The sequence below is a fragment of the Scyliorhinus torazame genome, chromosome 3, assembly GCF_047496885.1.
Source record: "Scyliorhinus torazame isolate Kashiwa2021f chromosome 3, sScyTor2.1, whole genome shotgun sequence".
NCBI lineage: Eukaryota > Metazoa > Chordata > Chondrichthyes > Carcharhiniformes > Scyliorhinidae > Scyliorhinus > Scyliorhinus torazame.
Genome location: NC_092709.1, coordinates 131,485,601 through 131,512,452, shown reverse-complemented (window position 1 = coordinate 131,512,452; position 26,852 = coordinate 131,485,601). Strand labels below are relative to the sequence as shown.

Below are 26,852 nucleotides of genomic sequence, written 5' to 3'. Positions count from 1 at the left end.
GAGGTAGTATGGGTTGAGGTTAGAATCAGGAAAGGAGAGGTCACCCTGTTAGGGGTTTTCTATAAGCCTCCGAAAAGTTCCAAAGATGTAGAGGAAAGGATTGCAAAGATGATTCTGGATAGGAGCGAAAGAAACAGGGTAGTTGTTATGGGGGACTTCAACTTTCCAAATATTGACTGGAAACGCTATAGTTTGAGGACTTTAGATGGGTCCGTTTTTGTCCAATGTGTGCAGGAGGGTTTCCTGACACAGTATGTAGATAGACCAACGAGAGGCGAGACCATATTGGATTTGGTACTGGGTAATGAACCAGGACAGGTGTTAGATTTGGAGGCAGGCGAGCACTTTGGTGATAGTGACCACAATTCGATTACGTTTACTTTAGTGATGGAAAGGGATAGGTATGTACCGTAGGGCAAGAGTTATATCTGGGGGAATGGCAATTATGATGCGATGAGGCAAGACTTAGGATGCATCGGATGGAGAGGAAAACTGCAGGGGATGGGCACAATGGAAATGTGGAGCTTGTTCAAGGAACAGCTACTGCGTGTCCTTGATAAAGTTTATGTACCTGTCAGGCAGGGAGGAAGTGGTCGAGCGAGGGAACCGTGGTTTACTAAAGCAGTCGAAACACTTGTCAAGAGGAAGAAGGAGGCTTATGTAAAGATGAGGCATGAAGGTTCAGTTAGGGAGCTCGAGAGTTACAAGTTAGCTAGGGATGACCTAAAGAGAGAGCAAAGAAGAGCCAGGAGGGGTCTTTGGCAGGTAGGATCAAGGATAACCCTAAAGCTTTCTATAGATATGTCAGGAATAAAAGAATGACTAGGGTAAGAGTAGGGCCAGTCAAGGACAGTAGTGGGAAGCTGTGCGTGGAGTCCGAGGAGATAGGAGAGGTGCTAAATGAATATTTTTCGTCAGTATTCACACAGGAAAAAGACAATGTTGTCGAGGAGAATACTGAGATTCAGGCTAGTAGACTAGAAGGGCTTGAGGTTCATAAGGAGGAGGTGTTAGCAATTCTGGAAACTGTGAAAATAGATAAGTCCCATGGGCCGGATGGGGTTTATCCTAGGATTCTCTGGGAAGCTAGGGAGGAGATTGCTGAGCCTTTGATCTTTAAGTCATCTTTGTCTACAGGAATAGTGCCAGAAGACTGAAGGATAGCAAATGTTGTCCCCTTGTTCAAGAAGGGAAGTTGAGACAACCCCGGTAACTATAGACCAGTGAGCCTTACTTCTGTTGTGGGCAAAATCTTGGAAAGGTTTCTAAGAGATAGGATGTATAATCATTCGGAAAGGAATAATTTGATTAGAGATAGTCAACACGGTTTTGTGAAGGTTAGGTCGTGCCTCACAAACCTTATTGAGTTCTTTGAGAAGGTGACCAAACAGGTGGATGAGGGTAAAGTAGTTGATGTGGTGTATATGGATTTCAGTAAAGCGTTTGATAAGGTTCCCCACGGTAGGCTACTGCAGAAAATACGAAGGCATGGGATTCAGGGTGATTTAGCAGTTTGGATCAGACATTGGCTAGCTGGAAGAAGACGAAGGGTGGTGGTTGAGGGGAAATGTTCAGACTGGAGTCCAGTTACTAGTGGTGTACCACAAGGGTCTGTTTTGGGGCCACTGCTGTTTGTCATTTTTATAAATGACCTGGAGGAGGGCGTAGAAGGATGGGTGAGTAAATTTGCAGATGACTCTAAAGTCGGTGAGCAGAGAGATCTCGGTGTCCATGTACATAGACCCCTGAAAGTTGCACCCAGGTTGACAGGGTTGTTAAGAAGGCGTACGCTGTGTTAGCTTTTATTGGTAGAGGGATTGAGTTTCGGAGCCATGAGGCCATGTTGCAGCTGTACAGAACTCTGGTGCGGCCGCATTTGGAGTATTGCGTGCAATTCTGGTCGCCGCATTATAGGAAGGATGTGGAAGCATTGGAAAGGGTGCAAAGGAGTTTTACCAGAATGTTGCCTGGTATGGAGGGAAGATCTTATGAGGGAAGGCTGAGGACTTGAGGCTGTTTTCGTTGGAGAGAAGAAGGTTAAGAGGTGACTTAATTGAGGCATACAAGATGATCAGAGGATTAGATAGGGTGGACAGTGAGAGCCTTTTTCCTCGGATGGTGATGTCTAGCACGAGGGGACATAGATTTAGGACAGATGTCAGAGATAGGTTCTTTACTCAGAGAGTAGTAAGGGCATGGAATGCCCTGCCTGCAACAGTAGTGGACTCGCCAACACTAAGGGCATTCAAATGGTCATTGAATAGACATATGGACGATAAGGGAATAGCGTAGATGGGCTTTAGAGTGGTTTCACAGGTCGGCGCAAACATCGAGGGCCGAAGGGCCTGTACTGCGCTGTAATGTTCTATGTTCTAAGTCTGCACCTGCTCTTGGAAAGAGCACCCTCTTTAAGCCCACACCTCCACCCTATCTCGTAACCCAGCAACCCCACCTAACCTAAGGGCAATTTAGCATGGCCAACCCACCTAACCTGCACATCTTTGGACTGTGGGAGGAAACCGGAGTACCTGGAGGAAACCCACGCAGACATGGGGAGAACATGCAGACTCCGCACAGACCGTGACCCAAACCGGGAACCGAACCTGGGACCTTGGAGCTGTGAAGCAACTGTGCTAACCACTGTGCTGCCGCTGTCAAGGTGTATGTTGAATGAGTGTTTCCTCTTGTCGATGAGTCCAAAACTAGGGGGCACTGTTATAAAATTTGGAGTAGTTCTCATAGGACAGAGGCAGGGATAATTTCTTTCTGAGCGTTTTGTGACTTTGGAACCCTCTGCTTCAGATGGCCATGGAAAAATGTTTTTCAGAATACTTTTAAGGCAGATGTTAATAGATTCTTGTGAGACAAGGGAATCAAAGGTTATCGGGGGTAGATGGAGAATGTTCAACTCAACATATACGGGTCAGCTATAATCTTACTGAATGACGGAGAAGGCTCAAGGGGCCGCACGGCCCATTTCTGTCCTATTCCGTATGTTCATAAAATCACTAACAATTGAGACAGAGGATATTCTGCAGAAAAAAATCTAAATTAGAGAGCAATAGATTCAACTTGTCATTGAGATTGCTGAATAAAATCTGTGCAAAGTAGCTCAATTTAATATCATCCTTTTTGCTTCCATATAATCCTTCAGGAATTATAACGTAATTTTGAGTTGCTGGAACGCTTTGCCCAGTGGAAGCATAAATTGGAAATTAGTGTTTGTATTGTGCATGACCCCTTGACCACTGATTTAAGCAGACAGACAATCATTTACAATGCTCACCTAAAATTTCAATGCGTGTTCAGCAAAGCTCCTCACCAGGAACACCGTTAGACAATTAAATTTGTAATGTCCTCATTCAACTTATTCTTTCAAATAGTTCTAATGAACTTACTTTCATAACTTAATCAAGCATACTTAAATGTTCTGGAACTAGAGACTGGATATAAATGCCAAAACTACTGAGTGGGCTGCATATGATTATATAGAAATGCCAGCTCCCAAATACAAATATTATGAGGCTCCCAATGCAACGGAAATTTACTGTTTTTCTCTGCTCTTTTATAGTGTGATCGTTCATCGTACATAATCAGATTGAAAACCATTTGTGGTTCAGATTTCTGTTCTAAGAGTACCTCAAGGCATTGTTACGAGATATATTTGAAAAAACCGATGGTCATAATCCAGAGAGCAGTGGCATAGTTGAGGGGTTGTGGGATATGAGCAAACACCGTCCACCTCCACCGATTTTTTAGTTAAACAAAATGGCACTGGAGGACGTCCCCCCTTCATTTCTCTCCCAGGATCCTCTGTCATCCATCTTGATCTCCAGTTATATCCTCAAGCCTGTTTGTTCTCGGCTTGGCTGGATTTAATAGGCAATCTACAACTGCAGCATTGTTTCCTCCTTGCAGATTCTTCACTGCCCCCTTAGTCCCTAGGTAATCCTAGCTTTGTCTTTGTGTCGGAACACTCTCAGTTCTACCCCTTTGAAACAGTGGAAGAACAAAGTTGGGCGGAGACAGAGATATGGGAGTGGTGGTGGTGGTGGCGGTGGTGTGGGGGGGGGGGGGGGGGGGGGGGGGGGGGGGGGGGGGGGGGGGAGAGAATGATTCTCCACCTGTATTGTGCACGGCGCACATCCTGCTATTCCTGGAGAGCCCCTAAACGAGGTTCGCCCTGGGGGTCAAATGGAGTGCGATGCTCCAGGCCCAGAACACCTGACGCAATCCCAGGTGAGCAAGCATATTTAAATGAGCATTTAATGATGCTCAGACTGACACCCCAAATCTCCCCCCGCCGACACAGCTGAGGCGACAGGAATCACTACTGGTCTCTACCACCAGAGACCAGCGTTATGACACACCTGGGGTCTCAGAGGCCATTGAAGCCCGGGGTGGTTGGGGACATGGCACCCGAGCAGTGCAACTTGGCAGTGCCCAGGTGCCAGGGGGCACTGCCCAGGAGTGAAGCTTGAAAGGGGGTATTGCCATGAAGGGGGTCGTGACTATGAAGGGGGTGGGGATAGGATTGAGGGGGCATAAAGAGGGAGCTGGCATTTGGCAACCCTATATTGGAGGTATTGCTCAGGAGGGGGGCTGATGCCGGCTAAAAGGGTTGGGGCCTGAAGGGAAATTCTATGGAAGGGCCTCAATGCCCTGATTCCAGCAATCCTTGGGGGTGGTGGGCCTGCAGTCTCACTTTAAGGTCTCTTTGAGGCCAGGCTAACTGGTGTCTTTGTGTCTCAAACACATAGATTTTCGGTAGATTTCTCCCCGTCTCCAAAAAAACAACTACGTGTGAGAGGAATGCGATAGGAATCGCACCGAAACAGTCGACACGATTTGCACCGGTTTTCCCACCCAAAATGACACGGAGTTGCTTACAAAAGCAACTTCTCATAGGCTACTGCCAATATTTGGACTGCTTATAATCCCAAACCTTCAGTTCCAGCTAAACAGTGTCAGGAAGTACCTGGGACAAAAGATAGAATGTGGCCTGAATATCCTGAGATTTTAAGATCCCAGCTTAAACCAGCAAGCTCCCAGTTTAGCCAACAGTTTTGCATGCAAGTGCACGAAACCGGAAAGGACCATCGGGAGTTTTGTGTGCCAAATCATGTATTTGATCCATAGTTAATTCATGGGCATCTCTGGTTTCACAAAGTAATCCAATTATTCCTTCATTAGACATGTTTTACTATGAGTGATTACTGTGTATGCACGTAACCATGCTTTCCTTGAAACATCTTCCATTTGATTCTGAGCACACTCTACACATATTAAGGACTCACCTCCTTAACTTGCTCTTTATAAATACAGTAACTGGCAACTGACAGACATTCAGGACAGCATTTTCCAGGCAAATGCAGCAATTCTTCACCCTGCAGATGATTACAAACATTTACTTAAATCAGATAATGATTACCACAATTTATACCACAAGTGTAAAAATGGTTACTGGCCAAGGAACACATTAATAGTAATAGCTTGAGCCCAGAATTCTGGGAGCCTTCTTCACCACAGAAGTTTAAGGATTATGAAACTAGGTCAGCAGCATTTAGACAGGATAGGCTCCGATTATGGTACGGGTTAAAGTGGATTGTAATGAACTCTTGGCAGGCAGAGATGCCACATTGAGATGGTAAGGATGACCTCAGAATGGAATGTTAATTGCTGAATTAGAAGCCAAGACATCCTTAAAGGCGGGAGGAGGTCTCCGTATAATAAACATCTGAAGAGATTAAGCAGCAAATATTTTGAAGGCCAACTTTGGTTGATCAAGCATGTGGAATGGTCAGAGAACTATAAAGAGATAATATTGTTAATGAGTAAGTGCAAGACCCACTGGCAGGTGGCCTTTATGACCACGAACATGTTTAAATATTAACCCTGCATTTTGCATCCTAACTACATGTCCTGTGCATGCACTTACATACTATGCTAACCTTACATAATTTAACATTTAAATGTACAGTAGTGGATGGGACAGCTTTAAGCTGCCAGAGGAGGCAGTTCACAGAGGTCAATTAATCTGTTCTGGTAAGTGAAATTGACACCAATCTCATAATTCTTGCATATGTTGGGCTTGTATGAGTGTATTGATAAATAAAGATTAATTAGATATGTTTCTATCTTGACTCCACATACCTGTATTAAAATGAAGGATAAGTTTTCTCTCAAATACAGATGCAACTCCCCAAAATCCCAAATTGTGGGTTGGATAGTTTAAATAGCTGGGGTGAGAAATCCATGCCAAATAAGATGTAAAAAGAGTGATGCCTGACTGTCCAGCAGAATTTCAGACTGATATATTGTTTGTTAGAGCCAAAGCTTCTTTTGTGGCTGAAGAATTAGTGATAAGATTTTGAATCAATTCCCTGGGATTGAATACTTTTTCTTCCCAAGATGCAGATGTGGCCTCAGCAGATGTGGAGCTAAAGAGGGTGCAATGGGCTTAATTCCCAAATTCGCCCAGGGGCTGTTTAGCACTGGGCTAAATCGTTGGCTTTGAAAGCAGACCCAGGCAGGCCAGCAGCACGGTTCAATTCCCGTACCAGCCTCCCCGAACAGGCGCCGGAATGTGGTGACTCGGGGCTTTTCACAGTAACTTCATTTGAAGCCTACTTGTGACAATAAGCGATTTTCATTTCATTTCAAATGCCCAAAACGCTGGCAAAGGGTTGGGGGTAGAAGAGATGGCAGCTCCCACAGGTGGATTTGCTACTCGTTGGGAGTGGCTCATACTGTGTTTGTCCTCAGCCTTACCCAGTTCTTAACTGTGGGTCCAAGTAATTGCTGGCATGCACAGTGGGCAGGTCAAATTTGGTGAGAACACTCATTGGGTCTCTTGCCCTCGAAGACATAGGGATTTGTTGACTCTGGCATGCGAAGGCAGATTCCAGCAGATTAGGTAGAAGATCATTTCAAGTTCAACCATCAAGACAGTTCAGAACAGTTCAGTGAATGGGGAGAACTCGACAAGACACAGACGATGTCTTGGTCATCTACTACAACCGGATTTATCCCCAGCCGTTTAGACTAGTCTTACCAATGGTAAGACTTTGTGCAAATCTCCCTCACTATAATCCAATTCAGAGGCAAATTATGTTCATCATCTTAAAATGATGGACACAGTCACCTTCACCTTGAAGGATGAACAACATACTTTCAACTTTACCCATTTTGTGTACTGGTCAGGCATCACTGAACCAGAAATATCAGTGCTTGATGAGTTAAGTTTCAAGTACACTTACTATGCATGTGGCTGGGAATAGAGGGCAAATTTGCTTCAAAATGCATCAGTACTGTGATTTGGGAAGTAATTACTTTTTCCTTGATTCAAGTTATTATAGAATCCCTACTGCAGAAGGAGATCATTCGGCCCATTGAGTCTGCACCAACCCTCTGTAAGAGCGCCCTACCTAGTCCCCCTCCCCTTCCCCCGCTCTATGCCTGTGACCCCACCTAACCTTTAGACACTGAGGGGTTATTTATCGTGGCCAATCCACCTAACTAGCACAGCTTTGGACTGTGGGAAGAGACTAGAGCACCCAGACGAAACCCACGCAGACACAGGGGGAACGTACAGACTCCATGGAATAGAACCCGGGTCCCTGGCGCTGTGAGGCATCAGTGCTAACCACTGTGCAACTGTGTGGTTGTATGGCATGATGCGTATTGTTGTCATCAGTCTTCCTATTGAAAGTTTTTAAGCATTATACCCTACTTTCAGGATGCCAAGTTCCAGATGTGCAGGTAATTCAGAATAACCCGACTGAACACCTGAATATTTGTAGCACTTCATTCAGATGATTTAAAAAAAAAAAATGCAGCTCTTTGACCAATTGCCACAAAGCCAGACCACCATTGTTCAATGACAACATAGGAAACAGGCTCCCTTACCCACGAGCACTCCACTCTGGCACATTCGGCAGTCTGACAGATGACCTGTCCTCTCTCACACATGCAGAACTCGCAGTCAGTTACATTCCACATCTCTTCATGATACCTGATGACACCTTCATACAGGCAGTTCCCTTTTCCAGACACGCAATCCTCGCAGCAGCGTCCAGATCTTCTGACTTTATTAAGTCCCTGTGGAAATAATTACTAAATATCAAAATGGAGATTCATTTTGGCATCTTAAGGGTTGTACACAATGGCCCCAATACCAAGGAGGAAGCAGGGGGTGGGGTGGGTGCATTTGGGAAACTTGGAAGAACAGGTTTCCAGCTGGAATAAAAATAGAAAATACCGAAAACCTCAGCAGGTCTGTTGGCATCTGCAGAGAGAGACAGGATTAACATTTTGAGTCTGAGTCATATGGACTTGAAACTTTAACTCTCCTTCTCTCTCCAGATACTGCCAGACCTGCTGGGTTTTTCCAGCATTTTGTGTTTGTATTTCAGATTTCCAGCATCCACATTATTTTGCTTTTATTTTAGGTTCCCATCTGGCCCTGTTGAATTTAATAGCAGGATCTGATTAACACTTTTTGTCCCAGTATCCCAGCTGCAACCTAAGAGAGGCTAACAGTGAAGTGAGTGGATAGGCCTTTGGTGCCAAGTTATAGCTGGGGATTAAAGAGGAGGAAGAAAGGTGTCATAAAGACTATGTGTTAGGGAACATGCTAGGGGATTAGGGGCTCATGGCCAAATTGAAGGTTTGGGTGAGGCGAAAAAGCAGGGTCTGGAGGGAGATCGGAAAGGTTGATTTCAGGGGCGAGAAGAGTCCAGATGGGGCTGGAGAGAGCATGTTGGAGATTACTCCTGCTCCTTCTGGATTCAGCAAGTAAGTGTCTTTCCAGAACTGCGAGCAGATCACGATTCTTTACCACCCTTTCACTACCATGTTTTTGAGAAACCTGCCAGGCCAGAGTTAAATTTAAACTGGAATGAACATGTGAGGCACGCAACTTTATTAGAATAATTATATGAGAAACACACCTTCCTAACCCTAACCAACCCCTCATACTAACTGCATACAAACTCTAAGCAAGTCAATGGATTTAAGGTTTGAGATTCACATTTTGACATCCCAGCCGAAGCAAACCCACCCTTTTCTGCGGGTTAAAACCTCCCTCAAATGTGCTGAGCTTCTTGTCATTTGGGGGCAGACAGAAATTGGAAATTCAATAGACTAAAATGGTCTTCACTATCCCTCTGTAAATCAACAAAAGAAAATGGGATCTGAAGCTTACAACTGGGCAGAAAAACATTAACGTTAACCTTGACCATTAGATAGTTTGACTTGGCATTCAAATGACCCTAGAACAGGTTTTCATTCATGCCTTTCAACCCATTTTCTAAATATTTTACCCATGGTTATATTTATTCATGTGGTAGCCTACTTCCTCTATGCCAGGACGTTACTTTACAGCTGTGGCTTAATGTACAATTAGAAATATACATTTGCAAGGAGGAACTACTTCTCGCGGAAGGTGGTGAATTTGTGGAACTCGCAGCCCCAAAGTGCAGTGGAATCTAGGTCAGTAAGGGCTGGTTTAGCTCAGTGGGCTAGACAGCTGGTTTGTAATGCGGAACAAGGCCAGCAGCGCGGGTTCAATTCCCGTACCAGCTTACCCGAACAGGCGCCGGAATGTGGCAACTAGGAACTTTTCACAGTAACTTCATACTTGTGACAATAAAAGGTTATTATTATTAAATGATTTCAAGAAGGAGATAGATATATTTCTGATTTTTAAAAAATGTGTTAAAGCTATATGGGGAACAGGTAGGGATTTGGATTGGAGACCAGGAAGGGGTCAGCCATGATCTGATTGAATGGCGGAGCTGGCTCGATGGGCTGAATTGCCTACTTCTGCTCCTAATGTTCCCAAGTTCCAAGCCACAAATAAGCACACAAAATAATAACATTCAGCAAATTCAAAGTACCAATTCCTTATCTGCCCTGAAGAATTGGACGCTGTTATTAACTATGATCCAAATGTATTTATAAAATGCTCAGTTTGCAAACAGCCTTAAACTGAATAACAAGCAGAATCTGAGTGAAAAATGTCACTGTGTCAGAAAGTGAGATATTCCTCCCTCTGTAAATTTCAGACTTTTATTTATAAAGTGCTTTTTCCTTTATACTTGAGAGTCCTTGAGTTAAGTACCACAAGTTAAAACTAGATGTGCATCATGCTTGGGAGGGTTGAATCTCAGCACCCCTTATCTCTCTGCACATTCTTCAGAACAATCCCACCTACACAGACAACACACAAAGCCTCAGGGCAGAGGAAAAAATCTCAGAACTGCACACATAACTTTGACTGAAACTGCCACCCAAACCTACCAACTTACATTGGCTGTAATTCCTAGACAGACGAGGATCAGTTTCCTGGGATATTTTGGGAACACCCAAAAATCTTACAGTTCATTAATTTCAAAAGGTACATCTGCTGGGTTTGCCATATCAAACAACAGGTGAGGATGTTTAACATTTGCTCATAGCCAAAACGCACCCTTTAATCAGGATGCAAAACCTTCCGCTTTCCATGAAATTTAAGCATACTGCTCGCAAAACTTTCAAGTAACCAGCATGACAAAGCTCCGACAGTGGTGAAAAGAGTCCTACAAATTTTATGAACAAAGTATATTTTTGGAAAAACAAGCACTCTACTGCTCACGAAACATGAAAGTGCATGATGCAAAGAAGGCAGCAGGACAGGTTGATAAAGTTGTTATGGAATCTTTAATTCATTTCTCAAGGCAGAGAATACAAGATCAGGAGGTTATGCTGGAACTATATAAAAAACATTAGTTAGGCCACAGTTTGAGAACTGTGTGAAGTCCTGGTCACCTCATTACAGAAATGAGTAATCACACTAGAGAGGGTACAGAGAATATTTATGAGGATGCTGCCAGGACTAGGAAATTGCAGCTAGAAGGAAAGATTGGATAGGTTGGGGTTGTTCTCCTTGAACAGAGGAGTTATGGGGATATTTGATTGACATGTACAAAATAGTGAGGGGCCTGGATACAGTGAATGGGAAGTGCCTATTTACTTTAGCGGAGAGGTCAGTGGTGAGGATGCATCGATTTAAAGTGATTGGTAGAAAGATTAGAGGGGAGATGAGGAATAACTTATTCACCCATAGGATTGTGGCGGTCTGGAACTCACTGCCTGAAAGGGTAGGAGAGGCAGAAACCCGCAATTCATTTAAAAGGTGTCTGGATATGCACCAGAAGCCCCAGAACAAGCAGGGCTTGGGACCAAATGCTGAAAAGTGGGATTAGACCAAGTGGCTCGCTTGTCAGCCGGGGCAGACATGATGGTCCAAAAGCCCTCTTACTCTGCCATAAACCTTCTATGGTTCCAATCTGCTTTTATGCTCTTGTTATCAGCATACATATGCAAAAGCATCCTGACAACCATTGTTACTGTTGTTCTGTGACTGCTGTAACCATTAGCCAGGCATTCACCTTTACTTGAAATGGCTGGACAGGTTTGTTGAAAAATTGCTTTTAGTCCGGAGTCCAAGAAATCCACATACGTAAACCAACTTCCAACATAAATGCTGTTAGACCCATAGTCCTTACAGCAACCAGAGACTCATCAAACTAGTTTTTTTCTGGGTCTACAGGTCTACCACCAGCATAAGGGAGATAACATTAGCAGTATAAAATCCAGGCAGTGACTCACTGACACTGGCTTGTCAGAATCCAAACCCAAGGGCGGCACGGTGGCACAGTGGTTAGCACTGCTGCCTCACGACCCCGAGGACCCGGGGTCGATCCTGCCCCCGAGTCACTGACCGAGTGGAGTTTGCACATTCTCCCCATGTCTGTGTTAGTCTCACTCCCACAACCCAAAGATGTGCAGGGTAGGTGGATTGGCCACGCTAAATTGCCCCTTAAAAAAGAAGAATCCAAATCCAAATGGCTCTAAACTAAACTGAACAACATCCAATGATGCTTTCAGAGCGATCTGTTTGGTGCTGATTCACAACTGACTTCACAACCATAGGCTCAACTAATCCAGATGTCACAATTAATGGTCATTCATATTTGGAGAATACAATTTAAAATGTATAGAAACGATTATATTTTCAGTTGGACAGAAATGATTATATCTGCTAACTTTACACCTCAGGGGGGTCTCCTGATCTACCATTGTACCTTGGGTGGTAGCCCTATTTACACAGCATTATTACGGTTGATAGTCTGCCAAAGGTCTGGTGACTAATTGGTCATTTCCTGGTTTCTCCATCCAAGGAATTTGCCAGTGGACTTGTTCACTTAAATGATGCAGACATGAAGCTCACACATAGACGGACAGAGTGTTTTGTTCCTGGTCCTTGAGATATTGAATTGCTTGTACACTGCCATAGAGAGGGATTGTGCACCTCACAATGAGCAAGCTCTCTAAACTTCCTTTCTCTGTAGTACCCAGGTGCAGGACAGGAAAATCCTCTGTGTGATATGCCATAGATGAACATGTGCTTGGCTCCATCCAGGTGATTTGTAATTACCTTTTCACAAGTCAATGATCGGCATGTCTGGGTATGACACCTAATTTCACCACGGTCACAAATACAGCTGGTGCACTCATCCTTCTTCCACTGATCACCATGCTGAGGAAACAAAGGCCAGATACTTATTTTAATAAACATTGGAGCCCTAAATTAAACCCTGATGGTGAATCAATTTATCAATATATTTTTGAAAATATCTGAAGATGAAAGTTCGGGTGGCCATGCGAACAGTGTGACAATAACTTTGCACACAGTGGAGATGTGGGGAGAGAAACAGTGAGCAAGAGGAAACGCCAGAGGGAAGCTGCAAATAGGAGGATCGAGGAAGGAAGTGGTAAGGAAGATGCAGGGTGAGCTGGAGAGCGGCTGGAGAGTGGGGAGAGGGAGTGAGCGGGAGAGTGGGGAGAGGGAGTGAGAGGCTGGAGAGTGAGGAGAGGGAGCGAGCTGGAGAGTGGCTGGAGAGTGGGGAGAGACGGTGAGCAGTAGAGTGGCTGGAGAGTGGGGAGAGGCAGCGAGAGGCTGGAGAGTGGGGAGAGGGAGCGAGAGGCTGGAGAATGAGGAGAGGGAGCGAGCTGGAGAGTGGCTGGAGAGTGGGGAGAGGCAGTGAGCGGGAGAGTGGGGAGAGGGAGCGAGAGGCTGGAGAGTGGGGAGAGGGAGAGAGTGGCTGGAGAGTGGGGAGAGGCAGTGAGCGGGAGAGTGGGGAGAGGGAGCAAGAGGCTGGAGAGAGAGGAGAGGGAGCGACAGGCTGGAGAATGAGGAGAGGGAGTGAGCTGGAGAGTGGCTGGAGAGTGGGGAGAGGCAGTGAGCGGGAGAGTGGGGAGAGGGAGCGAGAGGCTGGAGAGTGGGGAACGGGAGAGAGTGGCTGGAGAGTGGGGAGAGGCAGTGAGCGGGAGAGTGGGGAGAGGGAGCGAGAGGCTGGAGAGTGAGGAGAGGGAGCGAGAGGCTGGAGAGTGGGGAGAGGGAGTGAGAGGCTGGAGAGTGGGGAGAGGGAGAGAGCGGGAGAGTGGGGAGAGGCAGCGAGAGGCTGGAGAGTGGGGAGAGGGAGCGAGAGGCTGGAGAGTGGGGAGAGGGAGCGAGAGGCTGGAGAGTGGGGAGAGGCAGCGAGCGGGAGAGTGAGGAGAGGGAGAGAGAGGCTGGAGAGTGGGGAGAGGCAGCGAGAGGCTGGAGAGTGGGGAGAGGGAGCGAGCTGGAGAGTCGGGAGAGGGAGAGAGCGGCTGGAGAGTGGGGAGAGGGAGAGAGAGGCTGGAGAGCGGAGAGAGGGAGCGAGAGGCTGGAGAGTGGGGAGAGGGAGAGAGAGGCTGGAGAGTGGGGAGAGGGAGAGAGAGGCTGGAGAGTGGGGAGAGGGAGCGAGAGGCTGGAGAGTGGGGAGAGGGAGCGAGCGGGAGAGTGGGGAGAGGGAGCGAGAGGTTGGAGAGTGGGGAGAGGGAGCGAGAGGCTGGAGAGTGGGGAGAGGGAGCGAGAGGCTGGAGAGTGGGGAGAGGGAACGAGAGGCTGGAGACTGGGGAGAGGGAACGAGAGGCGGGAGAGTGGGGAGAGGGAGCGAAAGACTGGAGAGTGGGGAGAGGGAACGAGAGGCTGGAGAGTGGGGAGAGGGAGCGAGAGGCTGGAGAGTGGGGAGAGGGAGAGAGAGGCTGGAGAGTGGGGAGAGGGAGCGAGAGGCTGGAGAGTGGGGAGAGGGAACGAGAGGCGGGAGAGTGGGGAGAGGGAACGAGAGGCTGGAGAGTGGGGAGAGGGAGCGAGAGGCTGGAGAGTGGGGAGAGGGAGTGAGAGGCTGGAGAGTGGGGAGAGGGAGCGAGAGGCTGGAGAGTGGGAGAGGGAGCGAGAGGCTGGAGAGTGGGGAGAGGGAGTGAGCGGGAGAGTGGGGAGAGGGAGAGAGAGGCTGGAGAGTGGGGAGAGGGAGCGAGCGGCTGGAGAGTGAGGAGAGGGAGTGAGAGGCTGGAGAGTGGGGAGAGGGAGCGAGCGGCTGGAGGGTGGGGAGAGGGAGCGAGAGGCTGGAGAGTGGGGAGAGGGAGCGAGCGGGAGAGTGGGGAGAGGGAGCGAGAGGCTGGAGAGTGGGGAGAGGGAGCGAGCGGGAGAGTGGGGAGAGGGAGCGAGAGGCTGGAGAGTGGGGAGAGGGAGCGAGAGGCTGGAGAGTGGGGAGAGGGAGCGAGAGGCTGGAGAGTGGGGAGAGGGAGCGAGAGGCTGGAGAGTGGTGAGAGGGAGCGAGAGGCTGGAGAGTGGGGAGAGGGAGAGAGAGGCTGGAGAGTGGGGAGAGGGAGCGAGCTGGAGAGTGGGGAGAGGGAGAGAGCGGCTGGAGAGTGGGGAGAGGAAGAGAGAGGCTGGAGAGCGGAGAGAGGGAGCGAGAGGCTGGAGAGTGGGGAGAGGGAGAGAGAGGCTGGAGAGTGGGGAGAGGGAGAGAGAGGCTGGAGAGTGGGGAGAGGGAGCGAGAGGCTGGAGAGTGGGGAGAGGGAGCGAGCGGGAGAGTGGGGAGAGGGAGCGAGAGGTTGGAGAGTGGGGAGAGGGAGCGAGAGGCTGGAGAGTGGGGAGAGGGAGCGAGAGGCTGGAGAGTGGGGAGAGGGAACGAGAGGCTGGAGACTGGGGAGAGGGAACGAGAGGCGGGAGAGTGGGGAGAGGGAGTGAAAGACTGGAGAGTGGGGAGAGGGAACGAGAGGCTGGAGAGTGGGGAGAGGGAGCGAGAGGCTGGAGAGTGGGGAGAGGGAGAGAGAGGCTGGAGAGTGGGGAGAGGGAGCGAGAGGCTGGAGAGTGGGGAGAGGGAACGAGAGGCGGGAGAGTGGGGAGAGGGAGCGAGAGGCTGGAGAGTGGGGAGAGGGAACGAGAGGCTGGAGAGTGGGGCGAGGGAGCGAGAGGCTGGAGAGTGGGGAGAGGGAGTGAGAGGCTGGAGAGTGGGGAGAGGGAGCGAGAGGCTGGAGAGTGGGGAGAGGGAGCGAGAGGCTGGAGAGTGGGGAGAGGGAGTGAGCGGGAGAGTGGGGAGAGGGAGAGAGAGGCTGGAGAGTGGGGAGAGGCAGCGAGCGGCTGGAGAGTGAGGAGAGGGAGTGAGAGGCTGGAGAGTGGGGAGAGGGAGCGAGCGGGAGAGTGGGGAGAGGGAGCGAGAGGTTGGAGAGTGGGGAGAGGGAGCGAGAGGCTGGAGAGTGGGGAGAGGGAGCGAGAGGCTGGAGAGTGGGGAGAGGGAGCAACTGGAGAGTGGGGAGAGGGAGCGAGAGGCTGGAGAGTGGGGAGAGGGAGCGAGAGGCTGGAGAGTGGGGAGAGGGAACGAGAGGCTGGAGACTGGGGAGAGGGAACGAGAGGCGGGAGAGTGGGGAGAGGGAGCGAAAGACTGGAGAGTGGGGAGAGGGAACGAGAGGCTGGAGAGTGGGGAGAGGGAGCGAGAGGCTGGAGAGTGGGGAGAGGGAGAGAGAGGCTGGAGAGTGGGGAGAGGGAGCGAGAGGCTGGAGAGTGGGGAGAGGGAACGAGAGGCGGGAGAGTGGGGAGAGGGAACGAGAGGCTGGAGAGTGGGGAGAGGGAGCGAGAGGCTGGAGAGTGGGGAGAGGGAGCGAGAGGCTGGAGAGTGGGGAGAGGGAGCGAGAGGCTGGAGAGTGGGGAGAGGGAGCGAGAGGCTGGAGAGTGGGGAGAGGGAGTGAGCGGGAGAGTGGGGAGAGGGAGAGAGAGGCTGGAGAGTGGGGAGAGGGAGCGAGCGGCTGGAGAGTGAGGAGAGGGAGTGAGAGGCTGGAGAGTGGGGAGAGGGAGCGAGCGGCTGGAGGGTGGGGAGAGGGAGCGAGAGGCTGGAGAGTGGGGAGAGGGAGCGAGCGGGAGAGTGGGGAGAGGGAGCGAGAGGCTGGAGAGTGGGGAGAGGGAGCGAGCGGGAGAGTGGGGAGAGGGAGCGAGAGGCTGGAGAGTGGGGAGAGGGAGCGAGAGGCTGGAGAGTGGGGAGAGGGAGCGAGAGGCTGGAGAGTGGGGAGAGGGAGCGAGAGGCTGGAGAGTGGTGAGAGGGAGCGAGAGGCTGGAGAGTGGGGAGAGGGAGAGAGAGGCTGGAGAGTGGGGAGAGGGAGCGAGCTGGAGAGTGGGGAGAGGGAGAGAGCGGCTGGAGAGTGGGGAGAGGAAGAGAGAGGCTGGAGAGCGGAGAGAGGGAGCGAGAGGCTGGAGAGTGGGGAGAGGGAGAGAGAGGCTGGAGAGTGGGGAGAGGGAGAGAGAGGCTGGAGAGTGGGGAGAGGGAGCGAGAGGCTGGAGAGTGGGGAGAGGGAGCGAGCGGGAGAGTGGGGAGAGGGAGCGAGAGGTTGGAGAGTGGGGAGAGGGAGCGAGAGGCTGGAGAGTGGGGAGAGGGAGCGAGAGGCTGGAGAGTGGGGAGAGGGAACGAGAGGCTGGAGACTGGGGAGAGGGAACGAGAGGCGGGAGAGTGGGGAGAGGGAGTGAAAGACTGGAGAGTGGGGAGAGGGAACGAGAGGCTGGAGAGTGGGGAGAGGGAGCGAGAGGCTGGAGAGTGGGGAGAGGGAGAGAGAGGCTGGAGAGTGGGGAGAGGGAGCGAGAGGCTGGAGAGTGGGGAGAGGGAACGAGAGGCGGGAGAGTGGGGAGAGGGAGCGAGAGGCTGGAGAGTGGGGAGAGGGAACGAGAGGCTGGAGAGTGGGGCGAGGGAGCGAGAGGCTGGAGAGTGGGGAGAGGGAGTGAGAGGCTGGAGAGTGGGGAGAGGGAGCGAGAGGCTGGAGAGTGGGGAGAGGGAGCGAGAGGCTGGAGAGTGGGGAGAGGGAGTGAGCGGGAGAGTGGGGAGAGGGAGAGAGAGGCTGGAGAGTGGGGAGAGGCAGCGAGCGGCTGGAGAGTGAGGAGAGGGAGTGAGAGGCTGGAGAGTGGGGAGAGGGAGCGAGCGGGAGAGTGGGGAGAGGGAGCGAGAGGTTGGAGAGTGGGGAGAGGGAGCGAGAGGCTGGAGAGTGGGGAGAGGGAGCGAGAGGCTGGAGAGTGGGGAGAGGGAGCAACTGGAGAGTGGGGAGAGGGAGCGAGAGGCTGGAGAGTGGGGAGAGGGAGCGAGAGGCTGGAGAGTGGGGAGAGGGAACGAGAGGCTGGAGACTGGGGAGAGGGAACGAGAGGCGGGAGAGTGGGGAGAGGGAGCGAAAGACTGGAGAGTGGGGAGAGGGAACGAGAGGCTGGAGAGTGGGGAGAGGGAGCGAGAGGCTGGAGAGTGGGGAGAGGGAGAGAGAGGCTGGAGAGTGGGGAGAGGGAGCGAGAGGCTGGAGAGTGGGGAGAGGGAACGAGAGGCGGGAGAGTGGGGAGAGGGAGCGAGAGGCTGGAGAGTGGGGAGAGGGAACGAGAGGCTGGAGAGTGGGGAGAGGGAGCGAGAGGCTGGAGAGTGGGGAGAGGGAGTGAGAGGCTGGAGAGTGGGGAGAGGGAGCGAGAGGCTGGAGAGTGGGGAGAGGGAGCGAGAGGCTGGAGAGTGGGGAGAGGGAACGAGAGGCTGGAGAGTGGGGAGAGGGAGCGAGAGGCTGGAGAGTGGGGAGAGGGAGTGAGCGGGAGAGTGGGGAGAGGGAGAGAGAGGCTGGAGAGTGGGGAGAGGGAGCGAGCGGCTGGAGAGTGAGGAGAGGGAGTGAGAGGCTGGAGAGTGGGGAGAGGGAGCGAGCGGCTGGAGGGTGGGGAGAGGGAGCGAGAGGCTGGAGAGTGGGGAGAGGGAGCGAGCGGCTGGAGAGTGGGGAGAGGGAGCGAGAGGCTGGAGAGTGGGGAGAGGGAGCGAGCGGGAGAGTGGGGAGTGGGAGCGAGAGGCTGGAGAGTGGGGAGAGGGAGCGAGAGGCTGGAGAGTGGGGAGAGGGAGCGAGAGGCTGGAGAGTGGGGAGAGGGAGCGAGAGGCTGGAGAGTGGGGAGAGGGAGCGAGAGGCTGGAGAGTGGGGAGAGGGAGCGAGAGGCTGGAGAGTGGGGAGCGTGAGCGAGAGGCTGGAGAGTGGGGAGAGGGAGCGAGAGGCTGGAAAGTGGGGAGAGGGAGCGAGCGGGAGAGTGGGGAGAGGGAGAGAGAGGCTGGAGAGTGGGGAGAGGGAGCGAGAGGCTGGAGAGTGGGGAGAGGGAGCGAGCGGGAGAGTGGGGAGTGGGAGAGAGAGGCTGGAGAGTGGGGAGAGGGAGCGAGCGGGAGAGTGGGGAGAGGGAGCGAGCGGCTGGAGAGTGTGGAGAGGGAGCGAGAGGCTGGAGAGTGGGGAGAGGGAGCGAGAGGCTGGAGAGTGAGGAGAGGGAGAGGGAGCGAGAGGCTGGAGAGTGGGGAGAGGGAGCGAGAGGCTGGAGAGTGAGGAGAGGGAGAGAGAGGCTGGAGAGTGGGGAGAGGGAGAGAGAGGCTGGAGAGTGGGGAGAGGGAGCGAGCGGGAGAGTGGGGAGAGGGAGAGAGAGGCTGGAGAGTGGGGAGAGGGAGCGAGCGGGAGAGTGGGGAGAGGGAGAGAGAGGCTGGAGAGTGGGGAGAGGGAGCGAGAGGCTGGAGAGTGGGGAGAGGGAGCGAGCGGGAGAGTGGGGAGAGGGAGCGAGAGGCTGGAGAGTGGCTGGAGAGTGGGGAGAGGGAGCGAGAGGCTGGAGAGTGGCTGGAGAGTGGGGAGAGGGAGCGAGGCTGGAGAGTGGGGAGAGGGAGCGAGAGGCTGGAGAGTGGGGAGAGGGAGCGAGCGGCTGGAGAGTGGGGAGAGGGAGAGAGAGGCTGGAGAGTGGGGAGAGGGAGCGAGCGGGCGAGTGGGGAGAGGGAGAGAGAGGCTGGAGAGTGGGGAGAGGGAGAGAGAGGCTGGAGAGTGGGGAGAGGGAGAGAGAGGCTGGAGAGTGGGGAGAGGGAGCAACTGGGGAGTGGGGAGAGGGAGCGAGAGGCTGGAGAGTGGGGAGAGGGAGAGAGAGGCTGGAGAGTGGGGAGAGGGAGCGAGCTGGAGAGTGGGGAGAGGGAGTGAGCGGCTGGAGAGTGGGGAGAGGGAGCAACTGGAGAGTTGGGAGAGGGAGCGAGAGGCTAGAGAGTGGGGAGAGGGAGAGAGAGGCTGGAGAGTGGGGAGAGGGAGAGAGAGGCTGGAGAGTGGGGAGAGGGAGCAACTGGAGAGTGGGGAGAGGGAGCGAGAGGCTGGAGAGTGGGGAGAGGGAGAGAGAGGCTGGAGAGTGGGGAGAGGGAGCGAGCTGGAGAGTGGGGAGAGGGAGTGAGCGGCTGGAGAGTGGGGAGAGGGAGCAACTGGAGAGTGGGGAGAGGGAGCGAGAGGCTGGAGAGTGGGGAGAGGGAGAGAGAGGCTGGAGAGTGGGGAGAGGGAGTGAGCGGCTGGAGAGTGGGGAGAGGGAGCAACTGGAGAGTGGGGAGAGGGAGCAACTGGAGAGTGGGGAGAGGGAACAGCTGGAGAGTGGGGAGAGGGAACAGCTGGAGAGTGGGGAGAGGGAGCGAGCGGCTGGGAGGTGGGGCGTGGAGGTGGGCTGGAGCATTAGTGAGCTGTACAATCTGGAGAGGTGGCAAGCTGGAAAGGATGTATTTATTTAACACTATGTAAATGAAAATCTTTCTCTCTTTCACATCTTTAACACAAATGGTGTTTTCAGATATACATTACACACATCAGATAAGGATTGCTAGCAATATATGCATCTAAAATTCTAATTTAAACACGTTTAAAAGCGAAAGCAGCCATTCTATATTGTGTTTTTCTTTTGTCAGATCAGGAACTTGGCTGGCAACTGAAAAACAGATTTTAACTCTCAAAAATCAAAATTCGGGAGGTTCATGTGATGTGGGCGCGGGAACGGATGCATTTTCATTTGGCTCTACTTGCTTTCTCATCCTTTATTTTATCCTAATGCACATCGCAGAATTACTTACATTTGGGATATATGTTGTGCAAACGAAGGCCCTGTCTAGGTTTTAGCGAGGAGGCCGATGAGGAGCCGAGTTAAATCAAAAAAAAAACCTTGTTTGCTGAGGCGGTGGAGATGGTTGAGGTCGGGCCCAGCTTCCAGTGATGGTTTTGCTGGTGAGTGGGCCTACGCCTTGGCAGTGCTTTTGGCATCAAGATGATGGTTGCCATTGCAAATGATGTGTTGGAAAATGATCTTAGCTCAGTGGTGCAGGTTTTTGGTGTTTACTTTGATGAACTACAAAATATCAGTGAGAAAAAATTGGAAAAGCAGAAGATAATCCTCGTATTTGATCGAGCAATTACCCTGGTGAGGGCTTGCCTTCAATCCTTGGAAATCCTGCTGCACGGTATGCCGTCAATGCTGACTGACTCGGGGAATAGGGACCAGATAAGGAATGTTTGTGCATCCGGGACGCTTACAAGGAATGGGGTTGATTTTGAGAGTTGGCTGCCATGCTTTCACAATCTTGATTTGAAGGCTGGGTGCCTCAGGTCTGATGGCACACACTGCATCCGGTCTTCAAGGCCTGGGGTCAGCTGGAGGCCCCAACCACTAGTCTTATTTTGACCAGTCCTTGATGCTTGCTGTGAGCAGGTTCCTCCCTGCCTGTGTTTCAGGGTGACAGCGTGGCAGAGGTGAAAACGCTTCACTCAATGGAACTTCTGAAGGATCCTGGGCATTGCTGGACGATCCTGTCATGGCTTTGGCTTTCCCAAGTGACATTGATGGTGTTATTATCCTGCAGTTCATCAACAATCCTGGACTTTATTTCCATGTGATTATGTTGTTGACTTCATGCTATTGTCTATACTCCCCAGAAGGGACATTACATGAGATGAGGGTCGCCTATTATCCTGTTTTTTAAAATTTGGTTAAAAAACCATACTGAGTCGGTAATGTGACATGAGGTTTGTGCATAGTGTTGCCCTATTTTTTAATGAGCTGTAATCCTTGCATTTACAGTGGGAATGCATCTTAGACACCCCTCACATCGTTTATAGAGAAGACAAGTGGCGCCATGTTAAGATAGATCGTTTTTTGAAGAATAAAGGGATTAAGGGTTATGGTGTTCGGGCCGGAAAGTGGAGCTGAGTCCACAAAAGATCAGCCATGATCTCATTGAATGGTGGAGCAGGCTCGAGGGGCCAGATGGCCTACTTCTGCTCCTAGTTCTTATTATGTCGAGGTAGTGGGTGGATGGTTGGCGAGGTGGTGGGTGGAAGGCTTGGATAAGTCTTCACATGGGTTGACAATTGTAACAGGTTTTTATTTTACATTTTTGTTAGTTTGAGCCTTGAAAATCTGTGCTTTTCTCCCACAAAAGCCCAGCCAGATCATGTAACCTATAAAGGATTGGGTTCCTTTTTATTCCTCTTTGTAGTTAGCATCTCTGGAGCTGTTGGAGTCAGGGGAAATATGTGGTAGCATGCACTTGTGTGTGGTCAGTAAACCCCTTGCTTGATTTGTTGGATTGAGAGTCTGTATGATGTGGATCTGCGTTGTTGGAACCCTTCTTCGGTTTGCAGTAGGCTTGATGGAGGAGTTAGTCGCCCTCCTCCAAGTGGGCTTCAATAGTGGTTTCTGGAGTGCCCGCCTCATTGTAGTTGGGTATCCCATGGGGTTCCAATGTTTTATTTTGGTTGAGTAAATGCTGCTCTGTCCCCTACTACCCTCTTTGTAATGGCGTACACAGTGCCAGTCTGTGTTGTATGTTCTTTGGTTATTTTGGGCGTTCTTCTCTAAGGGAAATTTCTTCTCTTTTTCTGGGTGGGCAGCATGCTGTGGCAGGTCCCAATTTGGTCTACTGGATAACAGGGTATTTTGCTTATCGTGCCATGAGGATGTGGGAGAACCGGTCCTTTCCCTGCCTGCCCAATTGCTGGGTGTCTTAATGATTCTTCTCCTCAGTAGTGGGTGAGGATGATGTGAATTTTCGAGTGTTGATAGGGTGGTGAGCCTTGGCATTGCAGGGTATCCTAGAAGTACTAACTCCAATGTTCAAGAGTGTGCTGGGCTGGACTAGGTCAGAGTCTGTACTGTAGTTGGCATCCTGTTTTTGTCTCGCTCTCTTCCCCCCCCCCACCCCCCCCCCCCCCCCCCCCCCCCCCCCCCCCCCCCCCTCCGCCACACACAACCCCCACACCAAGTATGTCATGAGAGGCTGAGTGAGGTTTGAATGAGCAGACTTTTCTCTTCTTTGTCTTACAGTGAGGGGCGTGCACTGGAGAATCATAGGTTTATGGCTGTGTCCTGGTCCTCTTTATCCTGAGACACTCTACTCCTGGTAGCTTTCCTTTTTTATCCTGCCTTGGTTAGTTCATTGGGAGGCACTTACTATAATCTGAACCTAGTTGCTGGTCCACTCTATATAAATATGCGGAATGATCATTGTTGAGTACTGTGCCATGCTTGGGTGTTGTTGTGCCTTGTGGTGTGGAACAGGTGTTCTCATGAATTTTCTAGGTACATTTTATTTCTGTTATATGGAATTGAAGAACCCGTGATTGTCTCCTGCAGATCAGGGGCGAGATTCTCCGACCCCCCGCCGGGTCGGAGAATCGGCGGGGGCTGGCATGAATCACGCCCCCGCCGGTTGCCAAATTCTCCGGCACCGGATATTCGGCGGGGGCGGGAATCGCGCCACACCGGTTGGCGGGCCCACCCCCGCGATTCTACGGCCCGGATGGGCCGAAGTCCCGCCACTAAAATGCTTGCCCGCCGGCGTAGATTAAACCACCTACCTTACCGGCGGGACAAGGCGGCGCGGGCGGGCTCTGGGGTCCTGGGGGGTGCCCCCACGGTGGCCTGGCCCGCGATCGGGGCCCACTGAACCACGGGCAGGCCTGTGCCGTGGGGGCACTCTTTCCCTTCCGCCTTCGCCACGGTCTCCACCATGGCGGAGGCGGAAGAGACTCTCTCCACTGCGCATGCGCGGGAATGCCGTCAGCGGCCGCTGACGCTCCCGCGCATGCGCCGCCTGGAGATGTCATTTCCACGCCAGCTGGCGGGGCACCAAAGGCCTTTTCCGCCAGCTGGCGGGGCGGGAATTCGTCCGGCGCGGGCCTAGCCCCTTAAGGTTGGGGCTCGGCCCCCAAAGATGCGGAGCATTCCGCACCTTTGGGGCGGTGCGATGCCCGACTGATTTGCGCCGTTTTGGGCGCCGGTCGGCGGACATCGCGCCGTTTCCGGAGAATTTCGCCCCTGATGTCCAAGAGCAGGATGTTACAGTGTGCTTTTGGTGTCTCTGATGTTGCTGGAGTTGAGGAATATGTGTTCTGGTGTACGCCCGAACATGGGACGAAGATCTTATCCTGAATTCTCATGGTCGTTGCGAGCAATCGCTGCGTGGGACGGTGTGCACCATTTTACCATGTTTTCATGATCTTATCCTTCTCTCCTTTGTTCTCTGGTAATGCATGTAGAGATGCCAAGTTGAGTCTAATGATTGCACCGGACCAACTGTATTGCTGTTTTTCATGTCCTCCTCTGTAACTATGTATGTGGCGACATTTTTGCTATGCTGTACCATCCCGCGGGTTAGTTGTTAAAATGGAAAAACTTCAATAAAAATACTTTTTTTTCAAATCCAAACTTGCAGACGAGTTTCACGGTTACCTTGTGCTTCTTCCCTGCCCATGTGCAAGATTTTGGCAGACATTCAGGACAGCAGTTTCCAACCTGCATTACAACATCTTCATCCTAAAGTTAACAGAGAGGGAAAATAATAACTGATAAGCCTTGGACACTTCATGGGTGAGATTGTAATGTATTAACATTTAAATTCCAAACGATAAAAATAGGAATTGCCAGACATAGTAGGATTTGAAATGGGGTCATGACCGGTTGATTGGTTGAAGGAAAGTTTTGGTTTCATCTCCTCCAATGCTCCTGTCGGGGCTGGTTTAGCACAGGGCTAAATCGCTGGCTTTGAAAGCAGACCAAGGCAGGCCAGCAGCAAGGTTCAATTCCCGTACCAGCCTACCCGAACAGGCACCGGAATGTGGCGACTAGGGGCTTTTCACAGTAACTTCATTTGAAGCCTACTTGTGACAATAAGCAATTTTCATTCATTCATTTCATTTCATTCATTTCATTCACTAATTTCAATCTGGGCGTTGAATTTTTTATCAAAATCCAACTGCTTTATATTGGATAATTTCGAAGTAACATTGGAGGTATTTTTATTCCCTACTAATCTTATCTTTGGGCAGCACGGTAGCATAGTGATTAGCACAATTGCTTCACAGCTCCAGGGTCCCAGGTTCGATTCCCGGCTTGGGTCACTGTCTGTGCGGAGTCTGCACGTCCTCCCCGTGTGTGCGTGGGTTTCCTCCGGGTGCTCCGGTTTCCTCCCACAGTCCAAAGATGTGCAGGTTAGGTGGATTGGCCATGCTAAATTGCCCTTAGTGTCCAAAATTGCCCTTAGTGTTGGATGGGGTTACTGGGTTATGGGGATAGGGTGGAGGTGTGCGGTTGGGAAGGGTGCTCTTTCCAAGAGCCGGTGCAGACTCGATGGGCCAAATGGCCTCCTTCTGCACTGTAAATTCTATGAAGCACATTCTTTCCTCTGTACGAATCCTGATGCCTCAGACCAAAAGTTTCTTGTTCCTGCTAATTTTCCCCTGGGATTTGGCAAGGAAAGTGGGGGGAAACACGAGTACATCTCATCAACTCAAAATACTGCAGATGCTGGAAGTCTGAAATAAAATCAGATAATGATGGAAATATTCAGCAGGTCAGGTAGCATCTCTGGAGAGAGACAAACATGTCAAGTTGATGAACATTCATTAGAATCGATCATTGACCTGACATGTAAACTCTGTTTCTCTCTTCACAGATGCTATCTGGCTTGCTGAACACCTCCATCATTGCTGAACACCTGCATCATTTTCTCCTCTTAATATTTAAGTACTTCTCACCTCCTTATTTCCTTTGCACCAAGTACTTTGGGGCTGATGTTCTGTGGGATTCACCTGACCACCCACCATAACATCAGCTGCAAATCCATGGAAGCCCCAAGAGAAATGGCACAGACACTGTTTACAATGGGGAGATTTTTTTAAACTCCCTCCACATTTCAGATATGGTGAAACAGGAGTTTAAACCATGTGGTACGTTTTGCCTCTCAGTCACTGCTGAGGAGCTGCTTTAACTTTGGACATTGAGACAACTGCCCATTTCAAGTGGATGCCTCATAAATATTATCAAATCCTGTTTTTAACAACAGAGACTTTATTTATTTAGTTGACTGAAACCAGGATAAATTTAAAAAAGACTGATATCATTATTTTTAGGTGGCCCGTACAACAGTTCTTAAAATAGCCAAACACTTACGTAACTTAGCCTTGCAAATTTCAAAGCAACCAGAAAGGAGATGTGCTGCCTGGAAGTAGACCACCAGGACAATCAGATTAATCAAGTGTAAAAGCGTAAATGGCCAATCCTGAACCAATCATGGACACACAGACATAATCTGGGTGCAATTTAACCACTTTGTTTCATCAAGTGGGGACCTGGATGCACCAGTTAAATGGCGGGAAAGGCCAAAATTGAGATTCTCGCCAGGCACAATTCAGTTTGCCACTTGATCGCCTGCTCCTGACGACGAGTTCCGGATCTCGCTCAAATGTGTCGAGCATATCATTAACGCCAATTTGTATTCATTTCAATCTCATTAGTGAGATTGCCATCAAATGTAACGGACTCCTGGGAAGTAACTAGCTCCCCAGCGAGAGATCATGCGGGCATCATTTAGTACTCCTTTTTAAAAATGTGAAGCTGGCGCAATGGTTGCTATGGGGAACTGAAGAGGTGAGTAGCCATTTCCATTTCAGGGCACGCAGCTCAAGGGCACTGGAGCTGCTGCCCCAGTGCTTGGGTTGGGGCGTACCCCTCAGGGGGGTCGGACTTGGTTAGGGGGGGGGGGGGGGGGGGGGGGTCTGTGGGGCCTTCAAGCCATCTTTAAATATTGTGGATACCCCAGGCGGCACGATGGTGCAGTGGTCAGCACTGCCAAATGGCGCCGAGGACCCGGGTTCGATCCTGGCCCTGGGTCACTGTCTTTGTGGAGTTTGGACATTCTCCCTATGTCTGCAGGGTCTCACCGCAACAACCCAAAATGATGTGCAGGTTAGGTGGATTGGGCATGCTAAACTGTCCCTTAATTTGAATAAAAGTAATTGGGTACTTTAAATTTATTTTAAATACATATATATATTGTGGATACCCCATAACAGGAACAACTACAGCTGCTGTCTGTCCTACCACACACATCCAGGACAGAGCACTGTTCTTAGTTATATGCTGACTGTCACTTTAACTCCCTATAATAACCTGCATGTGGCACATCAGGCTGGCGATGATTGTTTACCTGTGCTCATTGGAAGGACAAAGGACCTGGGCCATTGTCGCAGCCTCAACGATGCCGGCAAAAATATTTTTTTCTGAGGGTCGAGTGGGCAATCCACCTCGCCTTGGAGAAGGAGTTAACGGTTGGCAGGATCTACCTGGCAGTGAATCCACTGTAGACCACTGCAGAGAGAGTAATACTCTCAAACATCCCCCCCTT

The 26,852-nt window shown here is 51.0% G+C and overlaps 1 protein-coding gene across 2 annotated transcripts in view; it reads right to left on the bottom strand.

Annotated features, from left to right (window-relative positions):
• The window catches only part of fras1 (Fraser extracellular matrix complex subunit 1), a 714,708-nt gene that overhangs the window by 424,864 nt on the left and 262,992 nt on the right, over positions 1-26,852 (bottom strand). For both annotated transcript variants that reach the window (XM_072496214.1, XM_072496215.1), the window contains exons 7-10: positions 23,900-23,983; positions 12,482-12,583; positions 7,909-8,100; positions 5,298-5,387 (exon numbers count right to left, since the gene is read on the bottom strand). In XM_072496214.1, the coding sequence (XP_072352315.1) occupies positions 5,298-5,387; positions 7,909-8,100; positions 12,482-12,583; positions 23,900-23,983 (468 nt within the window). The remainder of the gene's footprint in view (positions 1-5,297; positions 5,388-7,908; positions 8,101-12,481; positions 12,584-23,899; positions 23,984-26,852) is intronic.